The 14,461-nt window shown below is 37.6% G+C and overlaps 1 protein-coding gene across 3 annotated transcripts in view; it reads right to left on the bottom strand.

Annotated features, from left to right (window-relative positions):
- The window catches only part of pde6a (phosphodiesterase 6A, cGMP-specific, rod, alpha), a 45,947-nt gene that overhangs the window by 18,800 nt on the left and 12,686 nt on the right, over positions 1-14,461 (bottom strand). For all 3 annotated transcript variants that reach the window (XM_038291144.1, XM_038291146.1, XM_038291145.1), the window contains 6 exons: positions 12,132-12,196; positions 8,325-8,391; positions 7,132-7,179; positions 4,820-4,969; positions 1,951-2,094; positions 1,382-1,447 (listed from right to left, as the gene is read on the bottom strand). In XM_038291144.1, the coding sequence (XP_038147072.1) occupies positions 1,382-1,447; positions 1,951-2,094; positions 4,820-4,969; positions 7,132-7,179; positions 8,325-8,391; positions 12,132-12,196 (540 nt within the window). The remainder of the gene's footprint in view (positions 1-1,381; positions 1,448-1,950; positions 2,095-4,819; positions 4,970-7,131; positions 7,180-8,324; positions 8,392-12,131; positions 12,197-14,461) is intronic.

Here is a 14,461-nt window from a genome sequence, read left to right as displayed (position 1 = left end):
GCTTTTTCTCATAGTAGCTTCGCCTTGTCTGTTCCTGTTTTGCTGTGACACCATCCTGGAGAGAAATATCAGCTGTGCTGCTGCCATCAACAACTTTGTTAATAGATGTTGGAGATCGGCCTGTTTTTCCATTGTAGTCCTGTTTCTCTGACTGTGACTGGCTGGATGTGCTCTCTTCATCCTCTGATATGCTCCTCTGCCTGGCTGTGTGTTTCCTGGACGGGGCCGCCTTTTACAGCTGCGTTTTGTAAATCTGCTTCTGTCTCCTTGAACCCCAGTCGGCCTCGGCAGATGGCCGCTCTCTCTGAGCCTGGTTCTCTGGAGGTTTCTTCCTGTTAAAAGGGAGTTTTCCTCTCCAGTGTCACTACAAGCATGCTTAGTGTGAGGGATTGCATCCGGGTCAATGAGTTGATGCAATCAACTGGTTTTCCTAAGACAGAAAACTTTGAATCAATTTGACTGGATGATCTGGTTGAACTGTAAAATGCCTTGAGAAGACGTGTTGTGAATTGGCGTAAACTGAATTGAATTGAACTCCTCCCAGGCAGTAAGTGGACCACTTGTGTTTGCCTGCTTGCCTCCTTTTCCTTTACCAACTAGTTTCTGAAAGTGCTAATGCTAAACTTTGTTTATTTATCAGCTCTATCGCAGGGTTATTGGGATCTAGCAATAGCTGAGCTCATTTTCAAGTGACTACAACCTATTATTCCTATTAATCCTTTTGTCTTGATGTCAAAGTTGACATCCTTACCTGAAGTAAATATTTGTGTATTTTTGATCCATCAAAATGCATAAAACACATATTTTTATACTACTGTGTATGTAGCCTATATCTATTTTCTGTAAAATTAACATGTTTATTCTACATCACTCTAGACCTTCAGTAGATATTGCTTTTCAAAAATATATATTTTTGATGGAAAAGTTGTAGCTATGACCTTTTTATTGGATTTAATTTGATTTTACTGTATATAATAAACCAACACAAAGTGATATATTCTGTAGCTTAAAGTGTATTAGTGTTTTAGTAGAAAAGTTAAATAAAACTGATCATCTGAGATTGATTGTGGTCCATCAGAAGTGCTTTTTCACCCAATCTGACTGAAGCATGTAAGCAGAATTTGAGGAACAATGGACAAAAATACAACCATAGGTGAGGCGAAAGATTTCTGTGCCACAAGTTTCCTCTGATTGGCTAAAGAAAATGCCAGTTTTTAGTGTTGAATCTTAATAAAAACCAGTTGCATACCCCTTTGTGTCGTTCCAATCACAATATAAAACAATTCATGTGACAAATATTACAATTTCTGGTTCTAGTGAATTCTGTTTCCAGGTACTGTGTAGTGTTTTTTTTTTCTTTAATGACATGCTGAATGCTGACCAGAATTTCCTGAAGTTCCTCCTCCTCACACTCATCCGGTTCCTTCCCCCATCTCTCTCTGGTGTTCTGCAGAAACATACATCATAAACATTCACCTTGGATGAAAGCGTACAGCATCAATCAGCTCACTCCTGATCTAAGGTCAAAACAGGTGATCTCCCTTAGCTTTTGTTCTCTTTCTGTCCTCTGACAGATCACCGCATAGAAAACCTGACAGCTTATTCCGGCTTATAGATGATGTTTGCCTCCATTTCGTATCACCTCTATCAAAAAGCAGCTTCCAAACTGACTTGGTTGGTTCGATTTTCTGAGAAGCATCTAATCTTATTCTACATGTTTTCCAGCTTTTTCTAGATCTAAAAAGAACACTTTATTGTTAATCAAGGAGTAATTTTACAAAATATTTTCACTAAATAAACCCTTTCATTTATTACACAGCATTACAATCAGATAATTCCAGTAGTATTTTAAATAAAAATGTCTATTTTTGATGTGTTCTCTATCAATATCAGCCCTGCTGGATTTGATAATGAACATCAGGCCTCTTTTACCATAATTTATTTACTAACCAGTACGTTCTGGATTTCATCCTTGCGACACTTGACATGGTACAGCACCATGTCCTGGAAGATGTCCTTCCTGTTCTCCAGCTTGTTCATTTTGTCGTATGTGTCAGTGTTCAGCACGGACCAGCCCAGGAACTGGGTCAGAGACTGGATCCAAGTTTGACAGAGAAATAGGGAGTAAGATACACCTTATAGTTTTCACTTCTTAAACAGAATAATAAAACTTCCAAAAGTTTTAGACAGACAGACAGACAGACAGACAGACAGACAGACAGACAGACAGACAGACAGACAGACAGACAGACAGACAGATAGATAGATAGATAGATAGATTTACTTTTAATTAATTTTCTTATATATAAAGAAAAGGAAAGAGAATTATATATATATATATATATATATATATATATATATATATATATATATATATATATATATATATATATATATATATATATATATATATATATATATATATATATATATATATATATATATATATATATATATACATATATATTCATATATATTCATATATATCCTCTTTTTTATCAAAATACTAGTATAATGAAAAAATACAGAAGCTCAAACAAAGCTATGAACACAGCAAAAAAAAAAAAAATTTGTCCAACAGTTTTAGTCTTTTTATAAAAATTTAAGAAGAAAACTAACTTAGTGGGCTGGATTAGTTAATATTTGTAAAAAAAAAAAGAAAAAAAATGAATATCAAAGAAAAGGATGATAAGGACCTCTCTGATTAGAACCAAGATATTCAATTACTGAGCATTCCACTGATTAAACACTGGAGTCTAAAAGACATTGATAAAAAAAAAAAAAAAGAACAAAATTTGATTCAACAGACTGTAGAGTCTTTGAAGAAAACATGTTAGGTGTAAAAAGTTGATCCTGCATGAATCACATCACTTCCTTAACAATCTCTTTCATAAAGATGAGACCAAATTAGATTGAGTTTGTTTGGCTGTAACGACCAGAATCTACGGAGCCCCTCTGATGACATGGTCAAAAAAAATTTTAATTGTGGCCATGAAGTAGTATTTCGTGGCCACGCAATAAGTATAACGTGCGCACGAAATACTACTTCGTGGCCACGCAATAAGTTTATCGTGCGCACGAAATACTATTTCGTGGCCACGCAATAAGTTTAACGTGCGCACAAAATACTTATTAATAATATTAATATCATTCCTGGACAACTGGGTGAGCAAATCGAGAGCGCCTTCTCTAAGGTCTAAGGCGCGCTCGATTTGCTTACCCAGTCGGTCTCCGCCAGTCACGTGACATTTGTTGCTAAGACGCTATTTTAGGTGGAAAAGGCGTAGTGTAAACAACCGCAGCATAGCTAAACGAAGGACTAAAGGCCCGTTTACATAGCAGCCTGTCCAAGATAAGTTATTACAGTTAACATAAACCTGAAAACAGGGGCGGATTTATTGATATTATTAATAGTTTATTGATATTATAAAGTATTTTGTGCGCACGTTAACCTTATTGCGTGGCCATGAAAAAGTATTTCGTGCGCACGTTAAACTTATTGCGTGGCCATGAAAAAGTATTTCGTGCGCACGTTAAACTTATTGCGTGGCCATGAAAAAGTATTTCGTGCGCACGTTAAACTTATTGCGTGGCCATGAAAAAGTATTTCGTGCGCACGTTAAACTTATTGCGTGGCCATGAAAAAGTATTTCGTGCGCACGTTAAACTTATTGCGTGGCTACGAAGTAGTATTTCGTGCGCACGAAAAAAAATCCTCTGTATACCAGAGTTTTATTTAGAATTATCCCAAACATTTTAGCATCTTAAATACTAAAAAAATGCTTTAAAAAAAGTATTTAAAACAGAATGTGCTTTTCAAAGTGGATGATCCCCCTATCCTCATTGAAACCAGGCATTTGGAATAATCAGAGATCAAGCCCATATCTGAATGAACTAAACCAATCAGAGAGGAAAGAAATGATTTGACAATGATCAAGGAAAGGGGTCTTCAACATTCTCCAGGCCAAGGACCCCCAAACTGATGGTGAGATGGAACGGGGGCCCCCTAATTATATATATTGTATGAAATTGTGTTCTATCAAACTGGTCCTATAGTAACTCTATTAAAGATGGAGTAATGTAATGAAAGTAATTCCTCCCTGGGATTATTAAAGTATTTCTGATTCCTGGTTAATGGGACAGGTGTTGTGAATGAAACGGTGCCCAGCTTGAAAGAGCTCCTGTGTGTCGCTGAATGTGAGTATTGATGACTGAAAGACATCTTCTGCCTCCCTTTATCTGTTTACTACAATGTGTTGAATGCTAATGTGGATTTAAAGACATTTCAATTAATGGAAAAAATTGCAGTGGTGATTATAAAAAGAAGTCTAATCAACTGAAACCTTTGCAACCCCCATGCTGTTCCTCCATGGACCCCTAGGGGTTGAGGACCCCTTGTTAAAGACCTCCGATCCAGGAGACTGATGTCAGATAATACGACGGCTACACAGAGTTATAGTTTATAAATGTGATTTGATTCATGGCATGTGTTTCATTTTTCCACCGCATGGAGCAGAAAGCTGTAATTTATTTCTATGACTAATCATAGGAATTCTTAATAGATTGAAAATTAAAAGTTTTCTAAACTCTTTTAAATAATCCTTGCATCCCTTGCTAGTATAAAAACTAGCAGTGACTGAAGTTAAAATTCAATGATCCAATAAAGGTCTTTCATGATTTTGGTTTGTAAACTGGACAGACAGACGTCAGTGGAAAGCCCTGAGGCTCACTGATAAATAATGCAGGGCGTCTGAATGGCCTTTAGTGTATTTATAAACCAGTGACTCAGTGCAGCCACACATAAAGACAGAACCTGTACCTCCATTAGCGTTTCATCCATTTCATCAAAGGGTTTCCCATCCTTCCTGTTATAGAATGTGGCCACGCCCACTATCTCTTCTTTCTTGTTGACAATAGGCATAGACAGGACATTCTTAATGGTCCAGCCAGACTCGTCTAGCGGCTCTGCCTGCAAATTAAGGCACAAACAAGTGTTAAAGACACATTTGAACTTGAATATCCACATGATCTCTCTTAAATAGGAAATCTGAATATTGCCAAAAGATGTCCTAAATAATGTTAAGTAACTTAAATAATGGGAATAGTCTTTCTTTCATTGCATATGTGTTGAAATGGTTAGCATAGTCTAGGAACTGTGTAAAAATAAGCTAATATTATTAGTAATTTTGATTAAGCAATCTGTTTTTTATGTTAAACTGCATGCATGCTCAGGGTAAGGGATTGCTGCAGAGTCAGCGACACTAAATGCTCCTCTGGGAGGAGCATATTCTGTAAAGTCAATGACTGGATGCAGTCAGCTGGGCGTAATTAGCTTACTGAAGAAAATGAGAAATTGTACGTTTTTGGGATGTACAGCTTTGGTACGCCTCTAGAAACATCACTCAGATGCTAAGAATTTCACTAGCAGCAGTTGCTGGAGTTGGAAAATTTAATTTTTGTTGCTCGACGCACAACATCAACCAATCAGAGAAGCTGTTCTGCGAGCTGGCAGGTAGACAGACAGCATTCTTGATGCAGAGAGCTATGATCACTTCACTGAAACTGTTTATTAAAGGCCTAAATGAACTTAAAATGGAGAAACTTGCCGGCAAAATATGTTCGCTTTTATTATTTTGATGCCTGCAGTTTGTACCACATACTTGACATCTACTTTCAGCCGCCAAGAACAGTAGGGGAAAAATCCAAGAGGCAAACAAGCCTAAGGCAGCTGGTGCTGGGGATTCCTAGTGATAGTGCACCGACGGTATATTGGGGTCTAGTGCCTCCAACGATGAAATAATATTTTAAGAAAGGATCGTAATCTAGATGAACGGCTGCATAGATTATCTTTTAGGTGGAGTTTCTCACATAAAAATATATTAAAACTGCTTTTTACCCTCTTATAACAGCAAAACTAGCAAAGCAACTCTCTTCTAATGAACACAGGAGCAGCAGAAGCATCAGACTCATCTGACCTTAATGTGGACAAGCACAAACACCGTGATTTTTGCTGCTCAAATCACGGTGTGAATGTAGCATTACTATTTCTGATTGTTTAAATTAACCTATGAAACAATGTTGTCCCTAAAAATGATCTCAGTCTTCCTTATAAAAATTCTACCTCTAGTCAAGCACATAAAAGTAGTGTTGCAACAAAGAAAATAAGTTAGCTGCATTCCACCTTAAATGCAGGAAATAGTGTTTCAGAGAGTCAATTTCAAAATTTTCCAGGGGAGAATAACCCCCACGACCCCCTAGGCAGTACAAAGACTAAAGATGTGATACACTGAGGTGTACACCCTTGGAAATATTCCTAGCTAAAAGACTGAATTGAATTTAACTTAATTCTATATTTTCAGGAGTGAAGTTGAGGGAAACAAAGGATAACTGCAGCATCTTAAGCTTTAAATGAAATTTTTCATCTAGATTGTAGATTCATAACATTTGATTTTCCAACAGAACTATTATTCCTAATACACATCAAAACAAGTTTTGAAATGGAAAAAGGTCACGCAAGTATTAAGCTACTTTAATGCTACTGACTTTAAGAGGGTATCATCCACAAATAAGACAGGCATCTCTTTAAGGGGGAAAAAAACATTTTATCCTCTTGAATTTGGTAACAGGCCTATCTAAATGTCTGTAAGGATTTCAATAAATGTGTAATATATAATAATAATTCAACTTTATTGATCTCACATTGGAGAAATGTACCATTACAGTTAACCCATCCCCTTGGGGAGCAGTGGGCTGCCATTGTGCGGCGCATAGGGAGCAATCAGGGGTCTTTGTTCAGGGACCCAGAGTGGCAGTCCGTGGGGGTGGGTTTCAAACTCACAACATCAGGATTCCAAGCCCTATGCCCTAACCATTAGGCCGCCACTCCCCTAACCCTAAAATTTTAACATCTGTGTATTAAAAAATATATATATATAATAAATGAAGATTAGTTCTTACTTCTAAAAACTTTTAAAAGTTCCCTTTAAAAATAAATGTTCAATTAACCCTTAAACGGTCAAAGCGAACAGGACATTTGGGTCTATTATCTCCTCAGCTGCAGGGTCATATTTAAGCCAATGTCCACACATCTAAACCAAACAATCAGCAACAAACATGTCAATCACTTCCTACCTGGAATTTGAAAAAATCATCCTGAGCAGCATTCATGATGTTGCAAATCTGTAAAGGAATTAGGCACAAGGAAGAGCAAGAGGTGGATGAGGGGCATTTTTAAACATATGACTTCAAACTAAACTGCAAATATAAACTGTTTATGTTGCAGATACTAAATAGAAACTAATAGGAATATAAAAACATAGGCTACACTGAAGAAGGAAAGATGTCAGCATGTTCTCCCATGATAAAAGCCTTCAGATTCACCTCCTCTGACAAAGACACATGTTCCTACGTAATTTACAGCTGCTGACAAAGTTTTATCTTCATTTCTAATGTATTCACGTTTCGGATCAAAGACCATCAATGTCACTTTTTACTCCCAGTTCATGGAAATATGTCTCTTTTGAGACATAATGTTTTCACCCTCCCCACATGACAGTAAAAGGAATGATGGCAAAGAGGGAAGATGATGAAGACTTGAAAAATTAAAAGCGGCAAAATAAGCTGTAATATCGGAGGAGAACGGAATGAGAGTGATTAATTACAACAGACACAGAAATTACACTTCTACATTAAAAGAGTGTGACGTCTCACACCTTTTGTTTTCTACAGCCATGTTTACACTGACAGTTTAGTTCTATTAAACCGGCAGCAGGAACCAACATCTTTTTAAAGGAAACAGTTTTACATGACTTCTGTTTAACAGACATGCAAATGTTCTAATAAAATACTAATCAGGTATGGTCTATTTATATATTTGTGGCCCCTCAGGCATTGAAAACTAATTGGTCAAGTATTTGGGAATGTCTTTCCTTAATCGTATTATTTCAATTTACTATTTTGGCAAAACTACTTTGGAAGTTAAGTAGAAAAAACAGATCAAGACATGGAAAAATCTTCGATCCAAACAGAAAAAAATTGGATAGAAAGACGAACAGACAGTTTCTTATTGTTGTTTGGCAAACATGTGCTCCTATTTCTGTTATACTTTTTTTTTTTTTTTGCAGATATTGTTTGTAGATTTGTTTGTGTTAATAATTCAATTATAATAATTATGTTTACAATATCATCACAGGAAATGTGATATGTAAAGATGTTTATTAATGAAATGGCCATCTTGTTTGATCTGAGATAAAGCATTGCATTAATGATAAATTATTATTGAAGGTTAATGTTTATGACAGAATATAACAGTCTGAGTTCCTCACCAGCCCAGTTTCTGCAACATAAGTGGGTAAACCGCTGACGAGGGCCCAGTGGTCATCTGGAGGACCTCTGGAGGAAAAGGGAGGAAAAAGGTTGTTTAAGAAAATAGCAATTAAGAAAATATGGTTTTATGTTTGAAGCGAGAATGAGTGAGTGAGTGAGTGAGTGAGTGAGTGAGTGAGTGAGTGAGTGAGTGAGTGAGTGAGTGAGTGAGTGAGTGATGAGTGAGTGAGTGAGTGAGTGAGTGAGTGAGTGAGTGAGTGAGTGAGGGAATAAATGGGTGAATAAGTGAGTGAGTGAGTCAGTGAGTGAGTGTGCGAGCAAAGGACTGACTGACTGACTGACTGACTGACTGACTGACTGACTGACTGACTGAGTGAGTCAGTGAGTTAGTGAGTGAGTCAGTGAGTGAGTGAGCGAGTGAGCGAGCGAGTGAGTCAGTGAGGTAGTGAATAAGTTAGTGAGTGAGTGAGTCAGTGAGTGATTGAGTCAGTGAGTGATTGAGTCAGTGAGTGAGTGAGTGAGTGAGGGAGTGAATAAGTTAGTGAGTGAGTGAGTGAGTGAGTGAGTGAGTCAGTGAGTGAGTGAGTCAGTGAGTGAGAGAGTGAGTCAGTGAGTGAGCGTGCGAGCCAGGGAGTAGAGACTGACATGGGAGTGGTTTTCACTCCTGTCCCGTCCCACTCCCACAGAAAAAAATTGTGTCCCGTTTAAGGACAGATTCTAATATATCTGCAATGTGGGGACTATAAATCTGATAGGAGTTTTATCTTTTTATTGCTGTTTTGCACAATATGCTTAACTAAGTATTTTTTTCTTGTTTAATATTAGAGATTTTGCAGATATATTTTTTATACATACATTGTTTAGATTTACCTATATATTTTTACCCCTTTTATAGAATAGAATAGAAAATCCCTTTATTGTCCCACAATGGGCAAATTTACAGCAGCAGAAAGATTATTGAAAATGGTCGCACAAATGACCTTAGAAAAATGTATAAGAATAACATAATAGGGAAGAGTTAAAATATAAACAATAAAATACTGTAAAGTGTTTTAACAATATAAAACTGGAGAATAAATAACCAATATGCAGCTATGGACATTTTTACAGTAATGGATATTTGAAAATAGCAGCAACGTCAGAGATGTGCAGAACGACATCAGCAGGTTATTTAACTGACTAAGGTTTCTATCATTACATTTTATTAGTTCTTGCTCCAGGTGGTTGGAACCTTTATTCCACTCTGGATTCTTGTTAATGTAGTCTTTGTTAACTTTACAATAAAAAATAAATAAATAAACAAACAGTTTTGGAAACTTCGGTTTTCATTATTTGCTTTGGGTGTCAACTTTCGCGGTTGCTAAGCAACAGACCTTACAGCGATAAAACTCGCTGAAGGGTAGACCAGTTCGAATTCACAGCCAAAACTCTTCCGGTCTCCTTCCAGACTTCAAAGGATCCAGTCTAGGTAGACCGCGTCCTTGGAGGATGCAGCCCAGGATTTCGAACAGAGCCCCATTGTTGTTGTTTTTGAGCGCGGGTGAAAAACTCAGAGCGGAATCACTGTTGGTTTTTGGGTCGTGAAGTTTTTTTGACTCGCATTATAGTGTAGGCTTAAAGGACAAAAACTACAAAATGGCGGCGCCGCGCCAGTACTGGATTTTTTTACTTTCTATTTTATTTTATTTTTTGGCATTGATCCTAGTTTTTTTTTTTTTTAGTTATTATCAGTTTGCTCCCGCTCCCGTCTGCTCCCGTTAATGTTTAATCCTGTACCGTCCCAATCACGTGATCATTACTAATACTGACTCCCATCCCACGGGAATCCCACGGGAATCCCGTGACCCATGGGATTCCCGAAAAAATGTCAGTCTCTACAAGGGAGTGACTGACTGACTGAGTGAGTAATAGAGTGAGCCAGTGAGGGAGGGAATAAGTTAGTGAGTGAGTGAGTCATTGAGTGATTCAGTCAGTGAATGAGTGAGTGAGCATGCGAGCAAGGGAGTGACTAACTGACTGAGTGAGTACGCGAGTGAGCCAGTGGGTGAGCGAGTGACTAAGTCAGTGAGTGAGTGATTGAGTTAGTCAGTGAGTGAGTGAGTCAGTGAGTGAGTGAGTGAGCGAGCGAGCGAGTGAGTCAGTGAGTGAGTAAATAAGTTAGTGAGTGAGTGAGTAAGTTAGTGAGTCAGTAAGTGAGTGATTGAGTGAGTGAGTGAGTGAGTGAGCGAGCGAGGGAGTGAGTCAGTGAGTGAGTGAGTGAGTTAGTGAGCGAGCGAGTCAGTGAGTGAGTGAATAAGTTAGTGAGTGAGTGAGTCAGTGAGTGATTGAGTGAGTGAGTGAGTGAGTGAGTCAGTGAGTGACTGACTGACTGACTGAGTGAGGAAGTGAGTGAGCGAGCAAGCCAGCGAGCAAGCAAGTGAGTCAGTGAATGACTGAGTGACTGAGCATGCGAGCAAGGGAGTGACTGACTGACTGAGTGAGTGAGTTAGTGAGTGAGCTAGTGAGCGAGCAAGTGAGTGAGTCAGTGAGTGAGTTAGTGGGTGAGTGAGTGAGTCAGTGAGTGAGTGAGTGAGTGAGTGAGTGAGTGAGTGAGTGAGCGAGCGAGTGAGTGAGTCAGTGAGTGAGTGAATAAGTTAGTGAGTGAGTCAGTGAGTGAGTGAATAAGTTAGTGAGTGAGTGAGTCAGTGAGGGAATGAGTCAGTGAGTGACTCACTGACTGACTGAGGGAGTGAGTGAGCGAGCCAGCGAGTGGGTCAGTGAGTCAGTGAGTGAGGGAGCGAGTAAGCGAGTGAGTGAAAAACTAAAAACTGTAATATCAGGTTCAGAATAGGGTGTTAACTAGTTACATTCACTTGAGTAACATTTAAAAAAAAGGTACTTTAGTAGTTTTTTAGTAGTTTGCTGTAATTCTTAATTCTTAGCTACTCTTACTTCAGTACATCTCTGGGTACTCCATCCTCCTCTGATCAAGTAGTAAAACAATGAATGGATTAAGGATATAGTTTTGACTGTAAAAGAGGGTTTTTTATTTTAATGTGGCCAAAAACTGAATTTCTTCCCACAGTTAAGCTGGATCTTTTTTGGATGGCTCACCAGATTCATTTTAGAACAGTTTTTAATGAACTGGGTTTGATTGTGAGCTTTTCAACTTGTCCTCTTTCATTTCCTAAAGAAACACAGCAGACATTCAGTCTGTTTTTCTCAATAAATAATTTTAAATCCTGCATTTTACTTTGCTGGAGTTCTGAACCTCTATTGTTTTCCCTTCATTTCTGAGGACAGAGCAGATATTTCAGGTGGGAAGCAGATGTAGCCTGCAGTGATTGGCAGGAAAACATGGCTGAGGGCAAAGACCAGTGAGAGCTGTTGCTTTTGGATGAGAAGAAACACATCATGCAGTATAAAATAGCTCTTAACAAAAACTTTTTAAACAAAACACATTTCAGGGTTTTAGACGTTCAACAAAGTCAGTTTTATGTCACGACCTTATCCTTGAGTATGATCAGGTGGCTTGCCTTTACATAGTATAGTGTTACCAGTGGTGCAAATGTAAACAGAAGAATTTCTATACTCCTACTAAATGCACCAATATCAACTGTGTCAAAACAGGCTTCATCCACAAACAGGCAACTTCAACTGTCTTGTTTTTGGAAACATTCAGGTCATTGAGCTGACTGGACTCCTGAAATTAGGACCTAGATAGAAACAGGCTTACTTCCCAGGTCAGATCAGTTATTAGAGGTACACTGATATTTCACCTTACAACCAAACCATAAAATATTTTGTAAATCACTCTCACTACTTACGGAATGACTTTAATGTCCTCTTTACCGTGGAGGATGTAGTCAATCACTTTGTAGAAGATAATTTCCTGAAAGAGAAATAAAATATTCACTTGGTTAACACACACATCACCAGTGGCGGGCGCTGCATGTGATGCCTAGGCCTTGGTGGGTATCACTCAACTTAATCTACTTCTTATCCCTTGACGTCTATATATATATTTAATATATTGGTTTTATATATATAACCAATATATTTAATATATATAGCAGATATAACCGAGAGGAAGATAAGTTTGAGGGTGAATAAGAGGTTAATTAAGCAAGAAGCCCATTTAGGGCAACCACAATCCTCTACTCTGCAACATTTACATCCTCAGTAGCTGTTGAGATTCAGTATGCATTTAATTACTGTTAAAGAAAAATGATTATTTTTAGTCTTTAATACAGTTAATCTTATGGCATGTGTAAAAGGTATGTTGTATACTCTCCTTGTGAACATATTTCTTAATTTTGAACAAGTTTGTGAAGATAACCTTTCCTTGAACCAGATTACTGAATTTAAGTTTGTTCCTGAGAATTTATGGCAGGAAGAGGCCACATTCCACAAGCTGTCTGTGAAAGCTTATCTTGTGTTTTATGACTTTAAGAATTCTAGATGCCAGGACAAGCTTTCCGCCTTTTCTTGTTAAAACAAAGAAGCAAATGACCCCAGAATGTTTGCAGTAAATTAGGTGAAGCTCTAGGCAGTGTCAGAGATGGCTTCTGGTTGGAGGACCAAGGGCCAGCCTTATGTGAATAAATTAAATACAAGAGGATAAAGCTTTCTACATAGAAGTAAAAAATCAGATTTGCTCTTGCAACTCTCCAAAGATGTCTTTGTACGTCTTTGCTTTATTTTCTTCTCTCCATTTATGTCAGGTAAATTGAATGTATGTCTCTGTTGTTCTGCAGTTTCTGGTGTAGGTTTGTGCATTGTCTTATTTCTAAGTGTATGCATTGTCTTATATTGGATTAAACTCTGTAATTCTGTGACGTCAACACGCCTTGCTAATTATCACTGTGACCACACGCAGCTCGCCGAGTGGACCTGGGAAGGGAAGAATGAAAAGCTAACCTTTTTCCAAAGTTAACTATGTTAGAATATTTTCTTCCTTAACATTACCAAATAAAATACCGCATAAAGCATGAGACTAAAATATATCTCTCTCACCAGAAATCCTGATTATTTATTAAAAAAATCTTTATGCAGGAAGTCTTTGTTTCTCCATTAGTAACAGCCATTGAGGCCAGAAATACTTTTAACAAAAGCAAATCCAAAATGCAGATTGTCATTAGCTTAATTTGCTCTAGCTGACCAATCAGAGGACAGAAGATGCTGACGTAGGGGTAGGCCCGCTTGCAGGCCCAGTGGGGCAAATATGAAATCTGTTTGTTACGGTTAGATCAGCCAGCACTGCTGATTCTGAAGGCTCTGGGCAGATTTGATTGACATAGCAGCACTCTATGGCTGAAATCTGATTGGACAAAAAATATAGCAACCACATAAATGTAATAGAAGCAAGGCAGCTAAGGAAAAACAATACAAAATGAAGAGAATGGATTGTTTGGAAAACATTAGCACAGTTGGAAAGAACAAAATGAAAGTTTAGGGTGTGAATGTAGGTTAGTGTTTCTGATTGATTTTAGGCCAGCAGTGAAGGCTTTGAAGGCCCTCACTGCCCACTACTGCTATTTACACACAATAGCTGCATGCAAAGTATCTGATCATGCAGCTGAGGAGTAGAAACTGGCATTTCCTGAGGCAGCTGAGAAAAACAGACCATGGAATGAAGTTTTCTTCATCTACGTCAACCAGAAGTCTGATCAGCTGCTGCTCAGATAAATGGCTTTGTTTGTATCACACACTTTGCTGCTTTTTTTCTAGATTGTGTATAAAAACAACTTAAATTTGGACTTTGATTTTTCTCCTTTCAGTGGATGTGTTAACAACAGTAACAGGAGCTCCCATTCAGGTAAAAGAACATTAATTGACTAAAGAATCCTAAACATTTCAGCCTGTGACCCCCCCCAAAAAAGTAATACAGAATGTAGACCTCTAAAAGTACATTTTATTCTATATTCATCTATTAATACAGAGGAAAGTATTCTTATTTATTTCTAACCACATTCAAATTTTTTAACATTTGATTATTTAAGTAATTATTAAAAATGTATTTTTGATTACCTAACTGGGAATTTAATTATTTAACTGTAAAATTTATAATTGAATAGCATAGTTAATATTTGAATAATCCAAATCTTGGCTTCCCATACATTTTAGCTTGTGTTCCCAAAATAATATTGCAACAGAC

This window comes from Cyprinodon tularosa, unplaced genomic scaffold, assembly GCF_016077235.1.
Source record: "Cyprinodon tularosa strain WSP-4 unplaced genomic scaffold, ASM1607723v1 ctg295, whole genome shotgun sequence".
In the NCBI taxonomy this organism is placed as follows: domain Eukaryota; kingdom Metazoa; phylum Chordata; class Actinopteri; order Cyprinodontiformes; family Cyprinodontidae; genus Cyprinodon; species Cyprinodon tularosa.
The sequence above is the reverse complement of the archived record's forward strand: the minus strand, read 5'-3'. Positions and strand labels throughout refer to the sequence as shown.